Here is a 24,788-nt window from a genome sequence, read left to right on the forward strand (position 1 = left end):
GGCTCCATTGAACTAGGCCTGTGGTCACAGAGCATCATGGCAGAAGGGTGTGGTTGTACAGAGATGCTCACCTCACAGATTCACACCTCATGATCCAAAGAGAGTGAGAGAAAAAGTGGGGACAAGGTATAGTCCACCAGTATCGACTTCCTTCTATGAGCCCCACTTCATAAGTTTCCATCACCTCCCAAAATGCCATCAAATTATGACTCCCTCCTTCAGTCAGTCCACTGATGAGGTTTGAGCCCTTGTGTTACAATCACCTTCCAAAGCTAGCAACCAAGCTTCCCAACATGTGACTTAGATCTAAGCCATAACAGCTGGGTATCATTCTAGGGTAATAATTTACTAATGCAGATGTAAAGAATAACTGTTTCATTCCACATACTCAACTTGTCCCAACCCATATAAAATTCAAAGTGAAAAATATGTGGAGAAAGAGATACAGTCTTTCCTTTGAAGATACGGTTTAGCAGTATTTATTAAAAAATCATACAACTGGGCTGGGGATTTAGCTCAGTGGTTTCGCCGCCTGCTGCGCAAGCACAAGGACCGGAGTTCGATCCCCGGTACCAAAAAAAAAAAAAAATCATAGAACTGTCCGTATTCAAAACTCCTCCACCCTGAGCTGGGGATATAGCTCAGTGGTAGAGTGCTCACCCATGTGCAAGGTCCTGGGTTCCATCTGCACGGAGCACCACCACAAAATAATCCTATACCTTTCTGATGCCATAGGTGATGGGGTCCTGGATCAGTTTCTAGGTTCTTGTGCTTGAGGAACAAAGAATTGGACTTGGCACATGATGATAAGGAAAAAACAGCAAAATTTAATGAAGTTAAACTAGGTATAATGAGTGGATGGTGGACAGGAAAATGGCATGGGCACTGAATGTGCTGGGTTTCAGAATTCAAATTGTTGTGCTGGGCGTAGGGAAACCTCTCACTGGGTCTCCCAAAGCAGGACTGACGTGATTGACAGGGTGCTGTATCTATTGTGCACGTCCTTTCCCATAATTCACTGTCATAATTGGATGTATGAGGTGCAATCCCTGTGCATAAATGTTTAATAAGCTCCAAGTGAAGGCAGATTACTGTAGGTCATGCCAGAGACTATGGTACACATGCATCCTTGGTTTGGGCTTTCACAATTTTGAATTTTCCAGGGCTCTTTGTTGTTCGTATCTCTACCTCTGGATAGTAAGCCTTAGGACAGAGGTCAAGGGGCTGTCCAGGTTCAGGTGAGGGCAGGGGAGTGTTCCTATGGCCTCAGTTGTACTATCTGTATTATTTTCATTGTATATATTGCAAGTATTGATTCGAACCAGGCTGTGGATAACTGAAACCACCTGCCTACTGTGCGGGCATCAGAGCCAGCACCTCTGAGCAGTGCCCTGAAGCAGAGCCTCCTGGAATCGGACTGAAGTGCTGCATACCCGGCTCGTAGGTTGCCCCTTCAGGTTATGTGCCCATTCACAGTGCTCCGTTGCAGCTGTTGTCCTGCACTGTAATGGAATCGTAAGTCTAAAGCAATCATGAGTCTAAAGTTAGGTAACAAAGTTTTAAAGGAAAGATTTTTCTCTGACAAAGATGTCACTTCTTCATCTCTGTGCAGTCTTTAAAAAGAATTCTCCAGGTCCGGGTATGTAGCTCAGCGGTGCCACACCTGCCTGGCAATCCTGAGTTCCATCCCTAGTACCAATAAATAAAATAAAATAAATTCTCTAGACCATTTTATTCAACACAAATTCTTGTTGGCAAATTGTAAAATCATGCCACTGTGGCCTTTAGGACTTTAAAACTCAATCAGAATTAAACATTTATTGTGCCACTCTTCAGACTAATTTTTAGTGTAAATGACTTATCTTCCTTCAGATTTCAGATGAAAGGTAGGAATGGAGACCCTTTAATGCCATATAGAAGAACTCTAAACAATAAAACCTGAAAGACTTTTGAGTGGTTTGACTATTTCCTTTCACCTTCTGTATGGCAAGGTAATTTTCCTGATTAAATCCTAGAATTGGGAGTTTTAATTTGAAAACCACTTCAACTATTTTAAAAGATAGACGGAGCTGATATAGCTTAGTGGTAGAGTACTTGCCTGACATGCATGAGGCCCTGGGTAAAAACAGTAAGTAAGATAGACGTTTGCACGTCAGAGGAGATTACTTTTCTCCCATCATATTCATTTGTTTTTAGCAAGTTAGCTGAAAATAATTCGATTTGAATAACAATTGTGGTCATCAGCACCCACCTGCATTTCTTAGGTTATCCTTACTTCATATGAGGCTTCGGTAAAGTTGTCTCTGGGTTAAAAATGTGTGCGTGGATTGTCGTTAGACTCCACATTACTGTACTCTACATAAAAGTGGACACCTGCATGACTTTAAAACGAATGAAACTTGTAAGAGTTCTAGGACCTGAGGAGGTGAAGCTGGAGCAGGACGAGGGCCTACGGCTGCTTCTCCTTCCCAGGTCCCTCCCCTTCCTGGCCTCCCCTCCCCCAGAGCTAATCAAAGGCTTAGCTACAGGTTTGGAAACCACAGCAGCTGGAGTTGGTTACTCTGCCCCGCCCGTCTTGTGTTTGAATGCAGGAACTGGAGAAGTCTTTGGCTAACTGGACTCAGAACTTGAAAGAACTACACACCATGAAAGCCGACCTGACCGCGCACATTCTGGCCGAGGACGCACTGGCCCTGCAGGAGCAGACTGAGCACTTGCACAGACAATGGGAGGACCTCTGCCTCAGAGTGAGTCTGTCAGCTGCGCGGATGGCTGCGGGGGGCGGGGGGCGGGGGGGGGGGACGGGACCGAAAAGCCCCAAAGGCCAGACCAAGTGGAAAGGAGCTCCCTTTCCCGGAGCCAGGGGCCCTGTCCGTGGCATCCCTGCCTGCGGCTGTTCCTGTAGGACTAGGCAGCAACAGGGTTGAACAGATTTGACCCTTTTGTTGAAACAGCGCTAAATGCGGGAACTTTGCACATTTTTAATGAGCTTTTTAAAAACTCACCTGAAGCAGAGAGAAAAATTGCAGTGGTGAGCAGATGTGCAGATTCTGCCTTCTGGCTCATGTAGGTGACAAGGACCGGCCTGTATTGTAGAAAAGCTCCGGGTTTGGCCTGCCTGTGGGGTCTGTCCGGGGCGGAGCAGCCAGAGTCCTAGTCCTGCAGGCCCGGCCATGCAGGGCAGGACTCTGCATTCATCTCCGTGCATTGTTTATCTCAAGAGGCGGGACTTTGGAACTGGCTGTGCTGTGTGTCTCAGCTGATCATTTCTGCCCTTAAGAATGGGATTGTGGCAAGAGTATTACACAGCTTAAGTTTGTGACAGGATCAAGATGGGATTAAAGGATTCAAGTAGTCTTAATAAAGATCTTTAAGAACATGTATTTCTAAGGAAAATAAATTCCTTAATCTCATATTTTGTGAATTAAGAAAAATGTTTAAAATGTTAAAATCCAGACACTTTTGAACAGTTTATTGAAGTAAAAACACCTTTCAAGAACTTAACTGATTTTAGAGTATAGTCATCACAAGGCAACCTAATTTTAAACGTCCTTTTAAAAGTTTTTTTATTCAAGATTTTATGAAAGAAAATGTTCAGTGTATATGAAAAATATTTCCAAAGTTAAGGTAGAAGCAGAGTGGAGACCAGATGTTCCTAATTGTTACCGTTCTGAAATCAATCGGAAGGGGCCTATGCACAGTGCCAGGCATTTCAAAGCTAAAGTAAATAGATGCCCTGAAGAATGGAAACAAAAGGATTGTTTTTTTAGGGATAGATTTTCAAGCTCTTTAAACATGTTTGGCTGGAAAGCTTGTATAAGCATTTGGTAGTTTTTGCCTCACTCTGAAAAAGCAGAAGTTTTTTTTGAGTTTTGTTTTGCTTTTGTATGTAGCAAGAAAATCCCAGGGGTTTTAACCTTGCCTTACCCTTTTATAAAATGAGGTATTGGACCTGGGAGTGTAGCTCAGTGGTAGAATGCTGTACTGGCCTCAAATGGAGCAAGGCCCTGGGTTCAATCCCCAGCACTGGAAAATAATAATAATAAATAAAGTAGATGTTAAAACTTCACCAGAAGAACTGTTAAGATTTTAAAAGTTTTCAAGACCTGAAGATACCTTTGTACATTTAGTAAGACTGATTTGCATTATTTAAACTTATTTTAGTAATATATTTCAACCCTAAAGAGAAGGGGACCCTTTGCTGAGGGATTCCTCATGGATAATGGAATATGAGATATTTGGGGTCAGCTTGCTTGCTGTACACAATTTTTTATGACATTTCCATTCAAAAAAATACAATGTATAATGAGAAATTAGATTAACTGAGCAGTGTGCATTGCTTTTAGTTTTGCTTTATTTTACTTTTTTGGAAGTCAAATATTCAAATGACTTTTATTTTCTTGGTCCATTTGCATTACAGATTCTTGATTTGTGATCTGGATTATAGTTTTGAAATTAAGTAGGCAAGACATTGGCCTTACATAGGTATAATGGTTTGATCCGTTTCTTAAAGGATTTAGGCCAGAACATTATAAATTGGCATATAGTAAGCAGTCAATAAACGCATATTAGTAGAACAAGAAATAAGAAATTTGGGTGATAATGTCATATTTAATCTCTCTTGTTTCCAATTTTTAATATAACCTGATAATAATAGATGCACAATGATTAAAAATCCTTTGTCAGGTCCAGTTCAGGAACTGTATTTGGTTACTTTGTATGGCAGTTACCAAAAGGCCAAAAAAATTCTGTTTATGTTAAGCTCTAGGCTTTAAGAGGAAGAAACATAGAGATTTGAGTCCCTGGTGACACTGACCAGAATGCATGGGACTCACAGTCCTTTTGATGTGGGGAGAGAGGAGGTGCTTTCCTCCCTGCCCGCCTCAGCTGCACGTGTGTTGCTATATAGGTGGCTGCCCGAAAACAGGAGATCGAGGACAGACTCAACTCATGGGCCGTGTTCAATGAAAAACATAAAGAGCTGTGTGCGTGGCTGGTCCAGATGGAAAACAAAGTTCTGCAGACAGCGGATATTAGCATTGAAGAAATGATTGAGAAGTTACAGAAGGTGAGGGGTGGGCCCAGGGGGATGTGGTTATGGGGAGCACGGGTTTCGCCCTCCTGCCCTCCTCAGGGCCAGGCTCAGAGAGGTGTAATGTCACAGGTGTGTCTGCAGTAACATTTGGGAAATGAGAAGGGACTTTCTCACTATTTTGATCCTACTGGGGGACTGTAGTAGGGAAGCCTAGTGCTAAGGAGAGATGCTTTCTCCAGAAGCCAGTCTGGCCCGAGAAAGGGCTCACATCTCCTGATGCGCTATCCATACCCCACACCAGTGGTGGTTTCTCTGTTTGTCACTGTTAAGGGGAGCCCATGCCAAAGGGTTCCTGATTTTGTGGGCCACTGATTCCCACAGGGAAAGGTACTGAGGGATTCTCCTGCAGTTGCCCAAAATGCCCCTCAGCCAGGCCAAGGGAAACTTCCTGATACCAGGCCTAATTTTGTCCGCATCCCCTCAGCTCCCGAATAGATCAGGAGACATCTGTGAGGGGAAGCAGAGGGACTGTCGAATTAAAAAAGGAACGACTGCCTTACACACATCATATTTGCCTAGCAGGCATCATCAAACCTTTTACTCATTAAAGACTTAACAGGTAGAGGGATTTTTTTAATTAAAAAAAAAAAATTTAAGAGGCATCTGTGTGTTTGTGGCTGGAGAAGAAATGAATTTAGAGTAATAATTTGGGTTTGTGTTTGGGTGCCTTGACCAGGACTGCATGGAAGAAATAAACTTGTTCAGTGAAAACAAGTTACAGTTAAAGCAAATGGGTGACCAGTTAATCAAGGCCAGCAGCACGGCAAGAGCCACTGAGATTGATGACAAGCTCCACAAAATCAATGATCGTTGGCAACATCTTTTTGATGTCATTGGATCAAGGTAAGAAAGGACCTAAAAATTTTTCCTACTCCTAGCATTCAGTGGTTACTTCACAGAGAACCGAGGCCAGTGGTGGCAAACCTATGTATGCCACACGTGCGTGCTGCAGTGGACTGTTTATATCATTGAAAGCTCTAAAAGGTTCGCCATCACTGCTCTAAGGTGATTGAGTGCTTTCATAAATTTACAGATCAGGCTGGGGATGTAGCTCAGTGCTGCTGAGCTTGCCTACCACATGCAGTGTACTGGGTTCTACCCCCACCATGCCAAAAACAAAAAAATTACAGATTTAAATTTGATAGAAATGAGTGGAAATTCTGAGTTCAATATTAAAGGAATATTGCTGTATCATTAAGTAAAATTTCATATGAATTCGTTTTATTCTTTTCTGATGCAAGAAATTGAACTTGGAGCCTCATGCATGCTAGGCGATTGCTCTACCACTGAGCTACACTCCCAGACCTATTTTTGTGGTTATTGTTTGAGATGGACTCTTAATGGGTGGCTTAGGCAGCTTTCAAACTCCTGGGCTCAAGCATCCCTCCTGCCTCAGCCTCCCATGCAGCTGGGACCACAGTTATGTGCCGCCTCACCAGGTCAGCTGAGTTTTAAATGAGAATTGGGAATTCAAACTGGCCCGGCGAGTGCCTTAGCTAGCATAGCTAGCAGTGTGCTTGGATGTCTCCAACACACACGGACTCTGGAACATCCAGGAGAACCTGGGAGGTGCCTGGAGCCTGGGGAGAGATGGAAACAAGACATGTTAATAATGTGGCCTTTCCTGTACCTCTCTGTTCACTGGAAACCCTAAATGAACCTGACTCGTTTGGCGGAGGCTCCAGGCTAAGCGGCCTGCGCATGACAGGCAGAAGTAAGACCAGTGAGTTACCTTAACAGGATCAGAGAGCTCAGCAGATGTACAGCCAAGGGTGAAGCCCCTCGTCTGGGAAGGGGTGGGGACTAGGAAGTGCCTCACAGAAGGGCTGCAGTCACAGTGGCCTCAAGTGAAGGGTGGGACTCTTGCCAGGTTACTGGAGGCAGTGAGGAAGACTAGACTCATGTTGTGAGCAAAGGGCACAGGGCTGAGCTCCAGAGAAGCCGCTCTGGAAATAGCGAGAAGCCCTGTTGGCTCAAGTGTCGGACTTGAAGCTAGAAAGATTGTTGAGGCTAAGTTTTAAGAGACTCAATCTTAGCCAAAGACTTGGTCTCCTCCCTAACGTCTGAGTCAGTCTGGCTGTAGTAGCGGAGGAGCTCCTGAAGAAGGACCTCGAGGTGTTCCCTCCCTTTCTCTTTGGCTGTCTTCAGCCAGTTCCTTGATAGGAAACAGATAAAACACCAGGTGAAATTTCATCAGTTTTTGTTTGTTTTTGGAAATGTAATTGGCAAAATAAGGAGTTGAAATAATAGCAAATATATTAGCTGCCAGCTGTATTCTTAGTATGCTTTTTATGTGTGGTTTCACTTAAGCTATAAATGTAATATAATTCTGAAAGGTAAATACCACTGTTCCATTTTGCAGATAAGGAAACTGAGGGCTCAAGTTACATAACTGGCCCATGGTTACGTATCCAGCTGGTGTGCGACTAGGATTTCAACTCAGGCAGCTGTATGGGTCCCCTGCCACCTAACCCCTCTAATCTGAGTTACTAAAATGAGGAGAGCATAGTGAGAATCTAAGCACTTCAGCACTGAGGGGCAAGGGAGGGAATAACTTCTTTTACCATCAGCCAGGGTCAGCAGAGGCAGCTGGTTGGGAGCCTAGGAGCTCATAGCCTTGCAGACCTACCTGCAGGGGAGTGTGCGGAGCGGCACCAAGCCAGGACCTCCTGTGGCCACCTGCCTCACACGGCCCAATCCTGGGATTACACAGAGGCATTGCTGGCAGGGAAGGGAAGAGTAGGGACCACAGGCTTATCAACACCTGCCCTGCAGGGTCCGCTGATAGCCTCCTTTGCCCACAGGATTCTGGGTGCTCTAGCATCCTGCTGTTTCACTCCTACGGCTGGGGCAACCTCTGATGTTTAGCAGGAGAAGTCAAATCCAGGGGCCCCTGGCTGAATGCCCTCTAGATTTTCCCTGGACACCTTTGCAGTGGTGTTCACAAGACCCTCACTAAACCTGGTTTATGTCGCTGAAGGGAAAAATGAAAAACACCTTGTTGTTTTGGGTTCATTCTCAGCAAATTTCAAAAGAATTGATAAAAGGTCAGGGATTTAGCTCAGTGGCACTGTGCCTGCCTGGCAAGCTCAAGGTCCTGAGTTCGATCTCTGGTACCAAAAAAATAAAAAGAATTGATAAGAGGACCGGGTTCCTTAAAACATCAAATTTCTGCCTGTTTTCCAGTGTTAGGCTCCTTTAGATGGTGTGTAGGGGAGGACCGCGCGGCTGGGTGTTTTTTTCCTTTTTTTTATTGGTACATTTTAGATAATATAGATACTAACATTCATCATAGGGAATTTGTAGCTGCACGTGATCTATCGTGCCTTGTTTCCCATTCCCCTCCCTCCTGTCAGTCCTCTTCTCCTTATTTACAAAAGCTTTGTTTCCATTTTTTTTTTTTGCTTCTATTCTTTCTTACTTGGCCCTTCCTTTTCCCCTCCCTCCCCTTCTCATCTGAACATTTTCTTCCTATTTTCTAATATCTATTACACATTTTGTTCTTTATTTACACTTTCAGTTTGTCACACCAGAGAAACAATGTGGCATTTAAACATGTGTATCTGATTTATCTCACTTAAGAGTACTGTGCATCCATTTGGCTGGAAATGTCTGAAGCTTATGCTTCTTTATGGCAGAGTAGTACTCCATTGTATTTTTTAGAAAACCACCTTCTTTATCTGTTCGTCAGTTGATGGGCATTTGGACTGTTTCCAAGATTTAGCTAGTATAAACTGCACTGCTATAAACATGGGTGTGCAGGTGTTGCTGTGGTAGGATGCTTTTAATTCTTCCAAGAAGATACCAAAAAGAGGAATAGCTGAGTCAAATGGAACCTCCAGTTTCAGTTTTGTGAGGCATCTGCACACTGATTTCCACAGTGGTCGCACCAGTCTACACTCCCGCCCGCAGTGGAGCAGGGTTCCTTTTTCAAGGCTGTTTATTTTTAACTGTCAGGCTGCTCAGATCTGTTGTTGCATCTCAGCCCTTGAAATAACACTGCCAAGTCAGTTCCAGCCTTTGCTTCACAGAGAGGGAAGCTCAGCTCAAAAGGTGGGTGAAGAACTTAGCAGCTGAAGTTCTGCTCAGGTTGAGTCACAGTGGTTGTTGCCTATACTGAGTAGGGCAAGTGACTGGGCTCCTGAGGGACCTTAGTTTTTAAAAGTAGTTGCTCACAAGGTCCCAAGTTTGATTCCTGGCACCAAAAATAATAATAACTTTAAAAATAATAATAAATTATTATTTTTAAAAATAAAAGTAGTTGCTGAGAACTTTTCTGAATCGTAGAATTTACTGGAAATACTGTTGAATGGAAACAGTGCTTCTCCCACTTAGGCAGCAGAACCCCCTGAAGGGCCCCTCCTCTGAGAGCCTCTTAACCCATAGGTCTGGTGGGGCCAAGAACATGTTTCTAGCAAACGCCCAGGTATCCTTGGTCTGGGAGCTGGATTGAGAACCACTGTAGGAGAACAAGCAGTAGGGGAGGCAAGTCAGTGTCAGAAGTCAGAAGTCTTGACTTACAGACGGGTCTCCTGGCCTCTGTGAACCTGTTTCTGTGATCAGCGGCACATGGCCTGCTTCCTCCCTGGCAGGTTGGCCACGAAGACTGAAGTGATAACTCAGAAGGCGCAAGGGTGACCAGGGTCCACCCCACGCATGTGCTGTAGGTTGAGTGTAGCTACTGACAACCGTAGTTGGGAGCAAAGAGGGGCTTAGCCCCAGGCCATAAAGTGTTCGCTTCTCTAAAATCTTTAAAGCAAAAAACAAAGAAAGAAAGAAAGGAGGGAGGGAAAGGAAGACAGGAAAGAAAGACAGGAAAGAACCTGAAGGAAACGTCTCCTGAAGTAACCTTTCTGGGAGGGAGAAATTATCCAAGTCACATAGGAGTACATAGGCCCTGGTGTGGACATTAAAATTCACATGACTGGGGCCAGGCATTTAGCTCAGTGGTTCTGTCACCTGCCTCGAAAGCGCAAAGTCCTGAGTTTGATCCTCGGTTCAAAAAAAAAAAAAAAAAAAATTCACGTAACTGGCTCTCATGCAGGCACTAGCATTTACCATGGATTCTTGAGCAACTTGTATTTGTATTTGTGACCTCTGAACTCAGAACGTGGTAGCAATTTTAATTAACAGAGGCCATTGAAAAGCACTATAGGGCCAGGGATGTAGTTCAGTGGCGCCGTGCTTGCCTGGCAGGGTCCAAGTCCTGAGTTCGATCCCCGATACCAAAGAAAAGAAAAGCACTGTATAGTTTTTGGCTCTGGTGCAGGTGTCTAAAATCCATCTGACTTGATGAAAAATCATTATATACTATTACACTCATTTGACAGATTACATGAAGAATTAAACTTTTTTAAAAATTGTAGTTATTAGCTCCTCCTCTGCCTCGTGTTTTCCTAGATAATATTTTTGAAAAGGGACTCCCAAAACCTGAATCAGAAGGGACAAGTGAGTTCCAGGAGTTGTTTCTCAGAACCACCAATCCATACGATCCTGTGTCTCAGAGTGGCCAGATTCCCTCGGACAGGTGAGGTACAGAATGTCAGGGGACAGACAAAAACACAAAGTGAATGTGCCTCAGGCAGCATGGACCGAACCCCTGAAAAGAAGCTCTTTGGGTTCCAGCCCCGAAATGGTACTAAAGCCAGAGGAAGACCTGGACTGCCCTGTCGTCTCCCCTACGTCTGTTTTCCAAAAACCCAGTACTAAAGTGGGCATTGTGGTGCACACCTTTAATACAAGCACCTTGATAGGCTGAGGTGAAAGCATCCCAAGTTCAAGCCCAGCCTGGGCAACTTACTGAGCCCCTGAGTGAAAATTAAAAAGGCCTGGGGATGCAGTTCAGTGTGAATGCACTGGGTCCAGTCCCCCAAATCACAAAAATAAGAAAACCAGCATTAGTCGAGTGCCTCAAAAATCCACCTGCTGTTGTCTCCCAGCGTTCCCTCCCCTGTTTCATCAATGGAAACCCTGGCTGTGTCCCTTAGAGCAGGGGCTCTGTGGCCACGGGCCACTCTGTGTCTTTAATGTGTCGCCCTGGCCGGCTCTGTATCTTGGAGGAGCCACTTTAGAGGCCGAGTCAGGTTGGGGACTCTAAAGACCATCTAGCAGGATGTTCTGATGAGTGAGACCTTTCAGTGAGCCACCCCAGAATGTTCACATGAGTTGTTGTCTCTCCACGTTGGGAGTATTTGTGATTTTAATTTTTTTGCTCATCTATCCTTTCTAAGGATAATGTTGCTGCCTTCCTCCTCAGATCTCCAGTGGCAGCATATTAGCAGGCTCGGCTTAACCCTTAAGCAGTGTGATGAAAGAGGGAAGGTGCCACAGGACCAAGAGAGGGTCCCTTCCTGTCTTCTGCGAGATGGCGGCACCCTTGTGTGAATCGAATCCATGGAAAGAAACTAAGCAGATTTTCACATTTCACCCACCATTGTGAAAAGCCCATCTAACTTATCATAGTAGCAATTAAAATGTTGTCATGTAAATGCAGCAGTTATTACCATGGCAACCATGTGTTAAGATTGTTTCCTGCCCTTGCAAAATAAGCAGGGAGATGTGCACCTTTTATAGTGATGAAGCTTTCCAGTGCTCTCCTTTTATCTGTATTTTGTTTTGTTTCCTTGAGACAGGGTCTTACTGTGTATCCAAGCTGGCCTTGAACTATGTACTCCAGGCTGGCCTGCAATTTACAGGGACCCTCCTGCCTCAGCCTTCTGAGTGTTGAGATTACAGGCCTGTGCTGCCATGCCCTGCTTTTATCTGTATTTTCTCAAGGCTGGAAGACTAAAGGTGCTGCTAGTCACCAAGTTGATATGCTCTGGTTTTAGCTGGTTCCTGATCCAGCAGGTCTGGAAGGAATTGGAGATTATATTAGCATAGAGAGCCCGAAATAACGCACACCTCCCCACTTCTAGTTCCCCTCCTGTCAGCCCAGCCATTCCATCTCTGGTTCCATGCTGGCTCTACAGTTTCAAGCTGGAGATGTAATCATGTTGAAATGTGTGGCCTTGGGGATCCAGGACAAAGGGTTGACACCATCAAGTCTCAGGGCTGCAAGTGAGCCCGAGACAATCCATAAAAAGGTCTGTTACACAGATTTGCTTAGACTGACCCGGAGAAACTGAGGCTAGGGATAAGGAGGAATTTCCAGATACTCGCATTATGATAAACCCAGGCACAGGGGAGCTAGCCAGGGAATTGTAAGCTTTCTCCCTCTACACGGACCTGAACTCCATTGATATTGCAAGGTGGAATTTTTCTACAAAAAGCAATGGAATGGATTAAATGAAGTCTGGTTTTCCTAACCCCAGAGCACAGGGCTAAAAAGAACCCCAGCACCATGGGGGAAATGATTCCCTAGGAGGACTGGAAGGAGGGCAGACCTGTTAGAGTGGGAGCTTCACATTTCTGTTTCAACTTGAAACAGAAGAATTAACTTGAGAACGGAAATCCTATTTTTTCCATGTCCCCAATCTTCCCTGGGTTTTTAGCACTTCATAAATAACCCAGTGGCAAGATAACACCGCGACTTCTTCCCCGCATCAGAACAAAGACTGTGTGTGTGTTTACTGGAAGGGGAAAACAGATGAAAAACTGCAGCTAGCAGAGAAGGTGTCTGCCTCTCCTGCTGGCGGTGCCCCGTGCCCGCGAGCCTAGCCGAGCAGAGCCAGCCGCGCAGCGGCCCGGGAGCTGCGTGTGTCGCGTGGCGTCGCGTGGCGTCGCGTGTCCGCCGGGCAGTGCAGGACGCGGCCGGTGAATGAGGGGCCGGGCGGGGGAGGGGCCGCCGGCCCGGAGGTGCAGGTGCGGCCGAGCTGCGAGCCTTCCGTAAACCTGAGGAATGATTTTTTCTCATAAACAGTAAGTGCCATTTCAGCCCTCAGCTCTGACTGCCCCCGAGGCACAGCTGCTGTCTCTGTGGGTCTCGCTCTCCGGCTCGCGTTTGGCTTACAATAGAGATGGTGGCTGTGGAGCCATCGGGGGATGGGCCGCTCCCTCGCGCGTCTGTGTCTGCAGTGGGCCTGAGACAGGCAGGGCGGAGATGCAGAAAGGGGGATGGAAGTCCGCCGGCTACAGAACGCTGCAGAGAGGCGGTCGGCTTCCACTTCCCTCCTAATGGCCATGCCCCTCCGAATCAGGGCTTTGAGATCTTGCAGTAATTGACTGTTTTGCTATAAACATGTTTAGCTTTAAAAACAAAACAAAAAGCAGTTTTTCAGGATTTGTACAGCGTTTTTAGCAACTGGCAGGTTTGAGTATTTGTTTATTTCAGTACAAATTCAGATACAAAATTTTGACCATCTCAGTTTTCCTTAGAAATTTTTGTTCTGCCATCCACCTAGGCATAGGGATGTTTTGTGAACTTAACGCTAGATCTAGGACTTTTGTAATTTAAACATAGGCTCCTTAGCATGAGAATGGGACTAAAGGGTGAATCATCCCATATGCGTGAATTATTCCAAATGCTTATTATCCCTTTGATATTTAAAATCCTCCATCAGACATTGTAAGACTGACACCATGCCACCTCGATTTTGACAATTCTGGGAAGAGGATGCCGTGTATCAGCCTTACATTCTGCTCCGTTGCCAGTTAAGATTAAAAAAACCTTACTCACCTTGATTCTTTTCTCCATTTCTGCCCATTATCTTTACAGAAGAACTCTTTGCTTTTACAGCTACTCCTAGGTATAATTCTTGTTTTGTCTGGTGTCATAGAAAACATAAACCACTTCTTTGCACCTAAAATGTTTATTATTCTGCTCATCAGGCCTGGAATTCACCTCTGGAAATCACGCTGCTTTTTTCTGGATAAATGTTATTTGTTGAAATATATACAGTACATGAGAAGTGTTAGGCCAGAGCACCTGGGTTGGAACATGGGCAAGTGCAGCTATGGGAGCCAGGAGAATGAACCACAGAGGGTGTTGGGCGAGGTGGGGTTGTGCTTTCCGAGTCAGCCTCTTTGTCTCCCAATATTAAATCAAGACTAGATGCTTCCAAGAGCAGTATCAGCCAGGCCTGATGTGGAAGCCAGTTGCTGGAGTCGGCGAATGGCTCGGCTCCCTGGGCTGGGAAAGGTGACAGTTGGGTCACCGCATCAGCAGAGAGCAGAACGGTTCTGCCTCGGTGATAAACTCTGGGGTTTCAGGAGTGAGCGCAGCGTGGTTATCTGAGGAACCCCCTTTTCACTCCCCTGTGTGGGGTGCCACGCCTCTGGGCAGAGGCTGGGACGGAACTGACCAGGTGATGCTTTGCAGCTTCTTGGTGACCTGCTTTCCTCCCCTCTGCTGCTTCCTGCTCCTGTGCGCATCTGAGCTGTGCCCTTGCTCATCCGTGCCTCATTGGAAAGCATGCGCGGCTCACAGTAGGACAGCACATTGTTTTGTGGCAAAAGGGCTCTGATGTGCTCTGGCCTTTACCTCTTTTCTAGAAGGTAGGAGTGGGCATCACTCATTCAATAGACATTTATTGAGTGCCTCCTATATTTGCTTGCTTGTTTAGGGGTTTTTGTTTTGTTTTTTATGGTGCTGGATATTCACCCAGGGCCTTTACTCTGAGCTACATCCTCATCTCTTTATTAAAAAATGTTTTTAAATTTAAAATAGTGCCAAGTGCAGTGGCACGTGCCTGTAATCCCAGTCCTTGAAAAACTGAGGCAGGAGGATCACCTCGAGTTCCAGTCTAGCCTGGGCTACATAGTGAGTTCAAGGCCAGCCTGAACTACATACAAATAAAATAAATTTTGAAACAGTCTCATTAAGTTGCCAGGGCGGGGGACTTGAACTTGTGATGCTCCTGCCTCAACCTCTTGGTGTGCTGGGATTACTGGTGTTTACAGCTGCAGCTGGCTCCTATATTATATTTGAATGTCTAAGTTGCAAGATCATGATCTCTGGGAATAAGACCAGAATTCCAGGTGTCTTTGAACACTCGGGATGTGCACTGGACCCAAGACAGAGCAAATGGTTAAACGAGTACTGAAAGGAGATCATGGAAGGGAAACATGGACTGCGTTCTGAGCCTTCTGGCCTCCTTGTCACACGAGCTAAGGGCCATAAAATGCAGCACCCAGTGGGTACCTGTCCTGTACCCTGACATGTGCACGTCAGTGTATGAGAGGCTCCGAGGTAGCAGCTCTGCACCATGCTCCCCAGGTTGGAATCCTATCAGCACCCCCAGTCTAACAGCCATGTGACTCGAGCGAGTTATTTAACCCCCATGCCTCAGTTTCCTCAAGTGTTGAGTGGGGATAATACTAGAGACCATCTCAGCATTGTTTGAAGGAGGAAATGAGTTGCTAACATGTGAGGCACAGCGGGTCTAGCGCACGTCGTGTTAGATGGAGGTTACTGTGTTACATAGCTGTCCGTGTTAGGAAGGTTTATAGATTACAAAGCATATCCACAGTAGAAAATTTTAAAGAATGGGTTAACAGTTTAACACAGGTCGAGTATCCCTTGTCCAGAATGCTTAAGGAGAAAAAGTATTTTGGCTTTAGATATGTTGGGGCTTTGGAATATTTGCACATGCATGAGGATACATCTTGGAGATGGCCCTCAATCTAAACACAGTATGCATTTGTGTTTTCCTACAACATAGCCTGAAGGTCATTTTCTGTCATTTTTATTAGCACATGTTTGCAACACATAACGCATGCATTCCAGTGGGGAGCTGGTACATGTACATATCACATCTCTGTCCTTTTCACTTCTTTTTTTTTTTTTTGGTACCGGGGATTGAACTTGGGTTCTTGTGCTTGCGAGGCAGGCAGCAGAACCACTGAGCTAAATCCCTGGCCCTGGCCCTTTCACTTCTGCTTTCCCTCCTTCCACCCCTGGGTCCCCTTTCCATCTGTGTAGGGTCTGCTTCCCTGTTTCCCTGTTTTCCATCACCCGTCTTAAATTATTTATTTGGGTTTCTCCTGTAAGACAGAGCCTGGGACATTCAATCCTTTGTGTCGGATTTATTTCACGTGCCATTATGGTCTCAAGGTGCATCCATTTTCTTATAAATGATTCAAATTTAGTGTCCCTGGGTTTAGACTGCAGCTATCACATGATGTCAGATGTGGAATTTCCCACATATGGCATCATTGATGCCAAATTGCAGATTTTAGGACATTTCAAATTGCAGATTTTTGGGTTAGGGATGCTCGACCTGTATGTTATACCCACACCCACTGGCTTGTCTTAAGCACCCCGTTTTGGCTAGCACAGTCATGGGGAAGCCAAGTGGATTGCCTCTCCCCTTCTCGGCTTCCTGCATGCCTAAACCCCAGGGTTGGCAAGTCAAGGTTGCTGTGTCTGTGTCTTTACACCAAGGCCATTTCATTGTTTGTTAGCACTCTTCAGTTAAAAATTTTCATTCCAGCCCACTAGAAAGAGGCTGGTATTCTCTTTTAGGGTGTCTTAGTTACTTTTCTCTTCACTGAGACAAAATGCCCAACACTCACAAGTTAAGGGAGGAAAAGTTTATTTAGCTGACAGTTTGTAGAGGTCAGTCCATAATCAGCTGGCTCCAAAGCAGGGTGGCACATGGCAGAAGGGCAACAGTTCAGGCAGAGCAAAGGTAGCAAAGCAACGAGGGGCAAGGGAGGGCAGCACTCACATCCTCAGTCCTAGTGCCCTCAGGCTTAGCATTGCACAGTGAATCAATCACACACTCTAGATTCAGCCACCTCGGGGAAAAGCCCCACCTATGACCACATGAGGTTTTAGGGGAATATCCAGAACAAGCCATAGCACTCCACCCCAGCCCCCCACAGACTCATGCATATCCCTTTATGCAAAAGGCATTTAGTTCATCTCCAAGAGTTGCCAAAGTTCTAGCAATTTCAACATTGCTGAAAAGTCCAAGTCCCAAGTCTCCTGTAAGATTTGAAGCAAACTCTTAGCTGCAGGCCCCTGTACAAATGAAAAGAAAGTTAAACACTTCCAACATACAATGGCACAAGACAGACATTTCCATTCCAAATGTTATAGACAGGAGGATACAAAGGAATGGGAACAAGGCAAGTCCAAAATCTAGCAGGACAAACATTAAATCCCACAGTTCCGCTTCAGCATCCCTGGCAATCTGTGGCAAGTTGTGAGTTCCAAAGGGCTTGGGTGGCTCCTCCTCTATGGTACTGCCTGTGGTTGTAGCTCCCATGGCTTCTCTCTTGAGCCAGCTGTGCTTCCTCCTTGCAGTTTTCCTCAGATGATCCATGCTCCTGGCTTCTCCAAACTTCTGGGATCTGCACTACACATTCGACTTCGTACTCACAGCTTCACACACTGCCCTCTCAGGGCACACTGCCTGGGCTCCCAGGCCTTCTGCTGAAATCTGGGTGGAAGCCTTCCTAACCCCACAACTCTTGCATTCTGCATGCACCTGAAACCAGTGCCGCATGGATGATGGCAGGGTCTGCCACCAGCTAAAACAGTAGCCAGACTTCCTTCTCTCGGCTCCAGGGATCCAGTGCCTATGAACCAAATCCTGAGCAACAGCTTCCCTAGGCTGCCACCATTCTGGAGTATGGTGCCCTGGGGCTCTCGTCTCAAAGCATAATCTTTAACCTTTGCAACTCTGAGGCTGCAGAAGCTGGAGTACTGTTGGTTCTTTTTTTTTTCTTTTCTTTTGGTATTGGGGATCGAACTTGGGTCTTTGCAAGTGAAACCACTGAGCTAAATCGCTTTTGGTTCTTGTGATGTCCTCAGGCCATCTTTTCTGTTGTCTTCTTCTGAAATACTTGGCTTTTTCTTGCTAGTCTTTTTAGTGACCTATATCGCCTGTGTTCCATCTTTGCAGGCCTCAGCTTTACTGGAGCTTTCTTTCTGGCCAACCTCAAAACATTTTAAATCATTCTTCCGGGTGCTTTGCTCTTGATTCTTAACATAAATCTGGCTAAAAGTCCTCAACAGTAGCCATGCCACCACCTCAACATTAGACTGCCTTGAAATTTCTTCTGCCGGATTAATTGGTCCACTGCCCTTAGTCTCAGCCAAAGTCTCTGGACAGGAAAAAAATGCAGACAAACTTTCTGCCAAGGCATAACATACATCGTCAGGAGTCCAACAGCCAATGCAGTCCTTCTTTCCAGCAGAAACCTCCTGAGCCTGGTCTTTACTGGCACAATTTCTATCAGCCTTCTGGTCCTCTGAGCTCTGAGGTGAATCTCCCATTAAGTACAGCCTCAGGCATTCCAGCTATAGTTTTTCAGCCAGTGTCTCCAAACCTTTCCTAACTCCTCCCCTTCCCACAAGCCAGCTCCAAAGGCTCCTAAACCACAGGTGCAGTCACAGCAGTGACCCCACTTCTCTGGTACCAAATTTTGTCTTAGTTACTTTTCTCATTACTGAGACAAAATACCCAAGACCCACAAGTTAAGAGAGAAAAGGTTTATTTGGCTCACAGTTTGTAGACGTTTCAGTCCATAGTCAGCTGGCTGCAAGGCAGAGTGGCACGGCAGCCAGGCATCACAGAGGAGAAACAGTTCAGGGTGGACAGAAGATAGCAAAGCAATAAGGGCTGTCCACAGCTCTTTCTGTCCCTTATATCTTACCCAGGCTACTTAGGGCAGGTAGCACTCACATCCTTAATCCTAGTGCCCTTGAGCCTAGCACTGCACCATGAGTCAATCCCAGTGTCACACACTGTAGATCCAGCCACCTCTGAAAAAGTCCCACCTATGACTGCAGGAGGCTTTGGGGACATCTAAAGACAAGCCCTAACCGAAGGATAGGGACAGGTGCTAGATGAAGGCAGGTGGGGTCACCCGGGGTGGCAGTGTGGGAAAGCCGTAGGAGCTGCAGAGCCAGTGTCCAGGTCCCCACCCTGGAAGACCTCAGGGCCAGGCCTCATCTGCAGCCAGAGCCTTGCGGAAGAGCAACCTTCACAGCTGTGTGGGAGCCTTCTGGTCCCTGCACGGGCAGGGGTAGGACGTGTGCATGAGGAGAGTGTGGTTAAAAGCTGTGAGAATACAGGGGAGATTTAGAGGACAACTGTGTGCAGATTTGGCCCAGGATTCTGTTCCTTCCTTTTCAGTAAATCATCTTGCAGCTTTAAAGATAGTTTGCTGCTGTAGGAATGCAGTTTGGACTGATTGTGCCCACAGTCTCTGGGCGTTTACCCATGTCAGGCAGTCTCAAGTGCCCTTCATGCCTTAAATCTCCTGCAGTACTCCTGGCTACCCATGGAGGAAGGTGCTACTGTTAACCTCATTTACAAGTGAGGTAAAGCACAGTCAGGATTCGAACCCAAGGACCTCACCTCTGGATTCGTGCCCTTTGCCCCAAGACTACAGGATCTGTTTCTTTCCTGTCTGCTTTCTGGTACTATTGAGAATAAGACCCTTGTGAGGGCCAGGACCTGATAGGCCTAGCTGAGAGATGGCAGAATGGGATTGGGCCCTGGTCTGCTCATTGCCAAAGCTCTGGCCTTAGCCTGTCCTCCATCCCTGAATCTTGAGAGACTCAGGCCTCCTGGAGATAAAGAAGCTAAGGTGAAAGGATTTTCCCTGAATTATAAACTGGTAATAGAGATAGAACTAGAAGGCATCCCAGAGGGGTACTTGGTTGGATTATAAGATGCAAAACAGCACACGAAACCTGGTGGTCTCCTTAAGTCCTAGCCTAATTGTGGGCAGATCCAGGGGCAGAGCATTCAAGTCTCACAGAGTGAGGGTCCCTGGTGGAGGCTCAAGTACTGCAGGGGCATGCAGGGAGGGGCTGGGGATGAAGTTCCGGAATGAAAGCGCAGCCCCTTTGCAGAGTGAAGGGTTAGAGGCCTAGAAGCCACTGATCCTTGAGGTGCTGAAGAGATCACTGGACTAAACTAGTTTGTCAAGGTGGGGCAAGGATTGGTAAAGAGTTTCGGGCCTGGATCAGACTTGCCTTCCAGCCCAGATGGGCTTTGGCTACCAAGCCAAAGGTTACAGGTAGGAGGGCAAGGAGGCCTGTAGGAAGTTGTTAAGTCAGAGACGCTGGTGGCTTGGAGGGCATTCCCATGAGTTAAGGTCAGCATCGCTCGCTGTCCAGATCACCAAGGGCAGACCCTTGCCCCTCTACTTTAGGACTTCATAGAGGTGGCTATTAAGGCGTTTCATTTCAGGACCCGTGAAAAGAGCAACATCCTTCCTCAGCATCTCTTCCCTTGCAGCAGGCTGGCATGCCAGTGACAGCGCTCAGGCTGCACCGGTACCATCTGTGTGTTCTTCAGCTCTGCTCCAGGCCAGCTCGGGCTGGGTGGGAGCTGAGGACAACCATGCAGTAAATGGAAGTGAGGACCATGCTTGGGTGCACATTTCTTCTGCCCCTCACTTCTCTCTGACTGACAAAGGTGCCCTGTGCTATACCTGAAGTGGCCAGGTTTGGCGAGTGTTCTGATCCGGCTCGAGAGAGGTCCCGTGAGGCATATCCTGGGCCAAATACCAAGTGAACCAGGTGTGACATCTTGAACATGTTGTCGCTGGCTTGAACCACCGGTGGTATGTGTATGACTGTCCATCGGGTGGCTTGTACAGCTCGTGGGACAAGTGGGACAGTCATGGTTGGAACAGTCGTTCGCGTACCACTGATGTCCAAGCCTCCCGGCAGTGAGACGTAGGGATAAAGACTTTGATTGCCACAGTCCCAGGTGTACCCAAGAGAGAAACTGGGCGGAAGACGCCAGAGGTGACTGTTTTAGAGAAGAATAGCATCTGGTATCCTCCAGAGCCCTAGGAGGATGGGTGGGAGCCTCAGGGGATTCCAGTCGGGGAATGGCAGAACTTCCTGCTTGCATGGATAGACCAAGGGCATTTGAAAAATCACCTGAAACATCAGTTTTGCAGAATGTCACCTGTTTTGTGAAAACTGGAATCTGGTAACATGAGAATTGTTCCTGCTATAAAATCAAAGCAATGAAGGTTCCTTTTCACCCACTCCTACCCTTGCTGGCCCATGATTCTCACCATTAAATGTTGGGTTTTGTTTTCCCCCTGCAAATGTGTTTAGGGTGAAGAAGCTGAAGGAGACCTTCGCTTTCATCCAGCAGTTAGACAGAAACATGAGCAATCTTCGCACCTGGTTGGCGCGAATCGAGTCGGAGCTGTCTAAGCCGGTTGTTTATGATGTCTGTGATGATCAGGAGATCCAGAAGAGGCTCGCTGAGCAGCAGGTAGGGCGACTGGAAGTGAGCTGTTAAGAGGTGTACAAGACCTGCCCATTTCTGCTATTTGCTTCAGCGTGTTTATATCCGTTTGTTTCTCCCAAGACTACATTACCTGTCAGCTATTTGTTGATGCTTTTTGTTGTTTGTTTGTTGTTTGGTTTTTGGCAATACTGGGAATTGAACCCAGAGCCTTTGCACTGAGCTATATCCCCTCCCCTTTTTCTTTTGAGACAGGGTCTCTCTGAGTTGTCCAGGCTGAGTTTGAACTTGCAGTTCTCCCACCTCAGCCTTCCAGAATGCTGGGGTTACAGGCGTGCGCCACTATGACCAGCACCTCGCTGTGTTCTTGTGTGTGTGAGGCAACATTCACCTAGCTCTTTGTGTGATAGGTTGAATGTTTAAGATGCAGGTCCTAATCATGGTAGTAAATAGAGTTTTAAATTGTCTTTTTTATAAATTTTGATCTTTTGTTGTGTTTTGTTAATATAGTTTTAGCAGGGCAATAAAATGAAAAATAACTTTTCTACCGAGTGTGATTATGCTCCTTATGTCTGCTAGAGCTTCAGAAAAAATTAGTAATAAGTTGGTCACAGGGGTGCATGCTTGTAGTCCCAGATTCTTGGGATCACTTGACCCAGGAGTTCAACCCAGAGACTGGGCTTTCAAGCTAGTATGATTTAGTATAGCTATAAATTAAAATACTGCTGGGCCGGGGATTTAGCTCAGTGGCTCCAGCGCCTGCCTCACAAGCGCAAGGTCCCGAGTTCGATCCCCGGTACCAAAAAAAAATAAAAATAAAATAAAATACTGGTTTTTCCACTTACCTTCAAAGTCTGAGTGTGTCCTTTTTATCCAGAGGTCATCTAGATTCTGTCTTTGCTTTGTGGAGAAAAGATTACTGATATAAGTACTGTAACATTTCAGTGGACATAACAGGGATTTCAGTGCCCTTCTCCATGGAGTCAGGGCTACAAGTTTGACCCACTAGAGTGAATTTCTCTAAACAGTCTTGTAGCAGACAAAGCTTTGCAAACTGTTAACTCTGAGTGGTGAGTTTTGTTTTTCTTGTAAATGGTATAGAAGCTGTGTGATACCTTTGCTCTTAGTGGTTGGCTAACTTTGGTAGAGGCTAAAAATTGTTTTTATAAATCTGCACTATGACAAAACATTAAATTGCAGAGTATTTCCAAATGCATATAATTTGGCCTTTCTCTTGTTCGCCTTTCTTTTTTTAATGTAAGGTTTTTATTGTAGCATAACCACACAAAAAGGTTCACGTAATGAATTTTATAAATACAGCCAGGTACTTAGCAGCTAGGCAGGAAACAGAACAGCACGAGCTCCCCAGAACCCCTCGGACATGTCCCTATCCCCCAGGAATGGCCGCTGTCCTGACATCTTGCCGTAGTCTCAGCACTTGACCTTGCGCATTGATCCCTTCATGTTGCTGCGCATGGCTGTCCAGGATTCACCCTCGCTGCTGTGTGGAATGCATCAGAGTTTTGAGGGCAAGGTGGTCTACAGAATCTCCCTTCTCAGTAAATCCGGAGTACGAGGAGGTTACTTGTGTGTGTTTGAATGGAAAGGAGCCCTGCCGTTCACTAGGGCCCTTCCCTGCTCATCGCGGAGGGGCACATTCCCTCCTCCTTGCTCTCCTCCTTCAAAGGATGATGGCCTTCGTCTCCAGCCAGCTGTGGTTCAGAAGCAGAGGAGCAAGAAGAGCCCAAGTCTTGCCTGCAAGGCCTGGAGCCTGGCCTCGGGGGAGCCCTGCATGTCTGTGCACCAAGGGCTTCCCCACACACCCTCAGAGCTGCAGAGTCGGGGTCTCATGGCCTTCCTCGCTCCCATAATGAAATGGTACATTATTTCAGTCCATTGGATTTGAGGTGCCCTCTTTGAACAAGGTATGATAAGAAAATATGGTGAAAGTTTAATTTTTTTAAAAAATTGTTTTTACAATAAAAGACACATTGCCATTAATCTCCCTCAGAATACTCCCCTTCACTTCAAACACTTATCCTGTTATTCTTGTCACTTTTTGAAGTGGTTCAGGAAGTCTTTTGTGAATGTCTTTAATTGCTCTGTTGGGGTTGTCTTGGTGTCCTGAATCGATTCAAAATGTTTTCCCTTTGTGGTCATTTTGACTTTGAGGAAGAGCCAGAAGTGCCAGGTCCGGTGAATAAAGTGGGTAAGGACACACTTGGTATTTTTGTGAGTCTGCCTTTCTGTTGGATGGCACTCAACAGCAGCACGAACCATTTTTTTTAATCACACCTTGTAAAGATATTCATGAAAGTGGACTTACAGATCTGCTTCAAAAAGTGGCGAGAAAAATGAAACAAGTGTGTTTAAAGCAAAGGCTAGTATGTGAGGATGAAAGGCAGTGTGTCTTACTGTAATAAATTTTAACAGTTTGAACACCCACCATATATTTAGATCATACATCATTCAAATTACCATAATAGGATTCTTTTTTCTTTTATGAAAAAATAAAATAAGAGAATAACAATAGTTAGTACACTGTGTGTCATTATCTTCAAAGTAGTTACTTAGTACAAGACATTGCCCAAAAAGATTCTTACAAAGAAACAAATATCAGGGGCTGGGGATTTAGCTCAGTGGTTCCGACACCTTCCTCGAAAGCAGAAGGACCTGAGTTCAATCCCCGGTACCAAAAAAAAAGAAACAAATATTAGCATAAAACTTTCTTTTCAATGAATGAAGAGAAATTAGCTGTTCCAAAAATATTTTAATGTATATACTAATTTGTTTTGGAATAGAATTCTTATACCTTTTGGTTACAAAAAAGTTATGGAATTCGTATTCAGAACTCCCATCACTGTAAAGAAGTTAGATGTTCTGGTTTATATCATGATGTCCCCTCAAAGCCTCGGGCGCTCATAGGTGGGGCTTTCGGGAGGTGCAGGATCAGCAAGTGTGATGCTCATCACTGGATTCGTCCACTGATGGGTTTTTAGTAAACGGGATGTTGGGAGGTGAAGCCTGGTGCAAGGAGGGCAGTCACTGTGGTGTCAATTTGAATAAGAAATGCCCAGCTGATTGGTTTACCAATCAGTTTACCAATCAGTTCTGGGTGTTCTGAATGATGAACTCAAGAGGGAAGGCCCACCCTGCGTGTGGGTGGCACCAACCAATAGGCTTGTAGCCTGGATGGAATAAAAAGGGAAACAAGAAGGGAGTCTCACTTTTATTTCTTTGGAAGAGCTCCAGTATGCACCATCACTTTTGGGCATCCATCTCCAGCCTTGCCACACAGACCCTTTGACTTCCTGATAGGAATTCACGTGGGACTCGGCAGTGAGCTCCAGGCCTTTGACTTTTAACTGGATCCTTCCGATCTCCATTGTACAGACAGTGTATGTTGGTGGTATAGTGGTGAGCACAGCTGCCTTCCAGTGTATGGAGAGTCCTTTTGCATTCTTCTTCACATGACTCAGCAGGCAGCCATTGTAAGCCAATCTTTAAGCCTATCTTTTAAATATTATTTAAATCTGTTCTTCTAGTGAACACTGAGTGATACAGATTTTGGTTCCAGAGGA

General features: G+C 45.8%; 2 protein-coding genes across 9 annotated transcripts in view; one reads left to right on the forward strand and one right to left on the reverse strand.

Annotated features, from left to right (window-relative positions):
• Syne2 (spectrin repeat containing nuclear envelope protein 2) overlaps nt 1-24,788 on the forward strand; it is a 335,155-nt gene that overhangs the window by 288,071 nt on the left and 22,296 nt on the right. For all 8 annotated transcript variants that reach the window (XM_013067744.3, XM_021247771.2, XM_087195248.1 and 5 more), the window contains 4 exons: nt 2,592-2,747; nt 4,910-5,068; nt 5,772-5,938; nt 21,072-21,234. In XM_013067744.3, the coding sequence (XP_012923198.2) occupies nt 2,592-2,747; nt 4,910-5,068; nt 5,772-5,938; nt 21,072-21,234 (645 nt within the window). The remainder of the gene's footprint in view (nt 1-2,591; nt 2,748-4,909; nt 5,069-5,771; nt 5,939-21,071; nt 21,235-24,788) is intronic.
• The window catches only part of Esr2 (estrogen receptor 2), a 122,365-nt gene continuing 114,129 nt past the window's right edge, over nt 16,553-24,788 (reverse strand). The window contains exons 10-11 of the mRNA XM_021247789.2: nt 22,053-22,107; nt 16,553-17,000 (exon numbers count right to left, since the gene is read on the reverse strand). Coding sequence (XP_021103448.1) covers nt 22,092-22,107 — 16 coding nt within the window. The 3' untranslated portion in view covers nt 16,553-17,000; nt 22,053-22,091. The remainder of the gene's footprint in view (nt 17,001-22,052; nt 22,108-24,788) is intronic.

Source organism: Heterocephalus glaber, unplaced genomic scaffold, assembly GCF_053883595.1.
Source record: "Heterocephalus glaber isolate CG9 unplaced genomic scaffold, H.glaber_assembly_v1.0 deba00001608, whole genome shotgun sequence".
Classification (NCBI taxonomy): Eukaryota; Metazoa; Chordata; class Mammalia; order Rodentia; family Bathyergidae; genus Heterocephalus; species Heterocephalus glaber.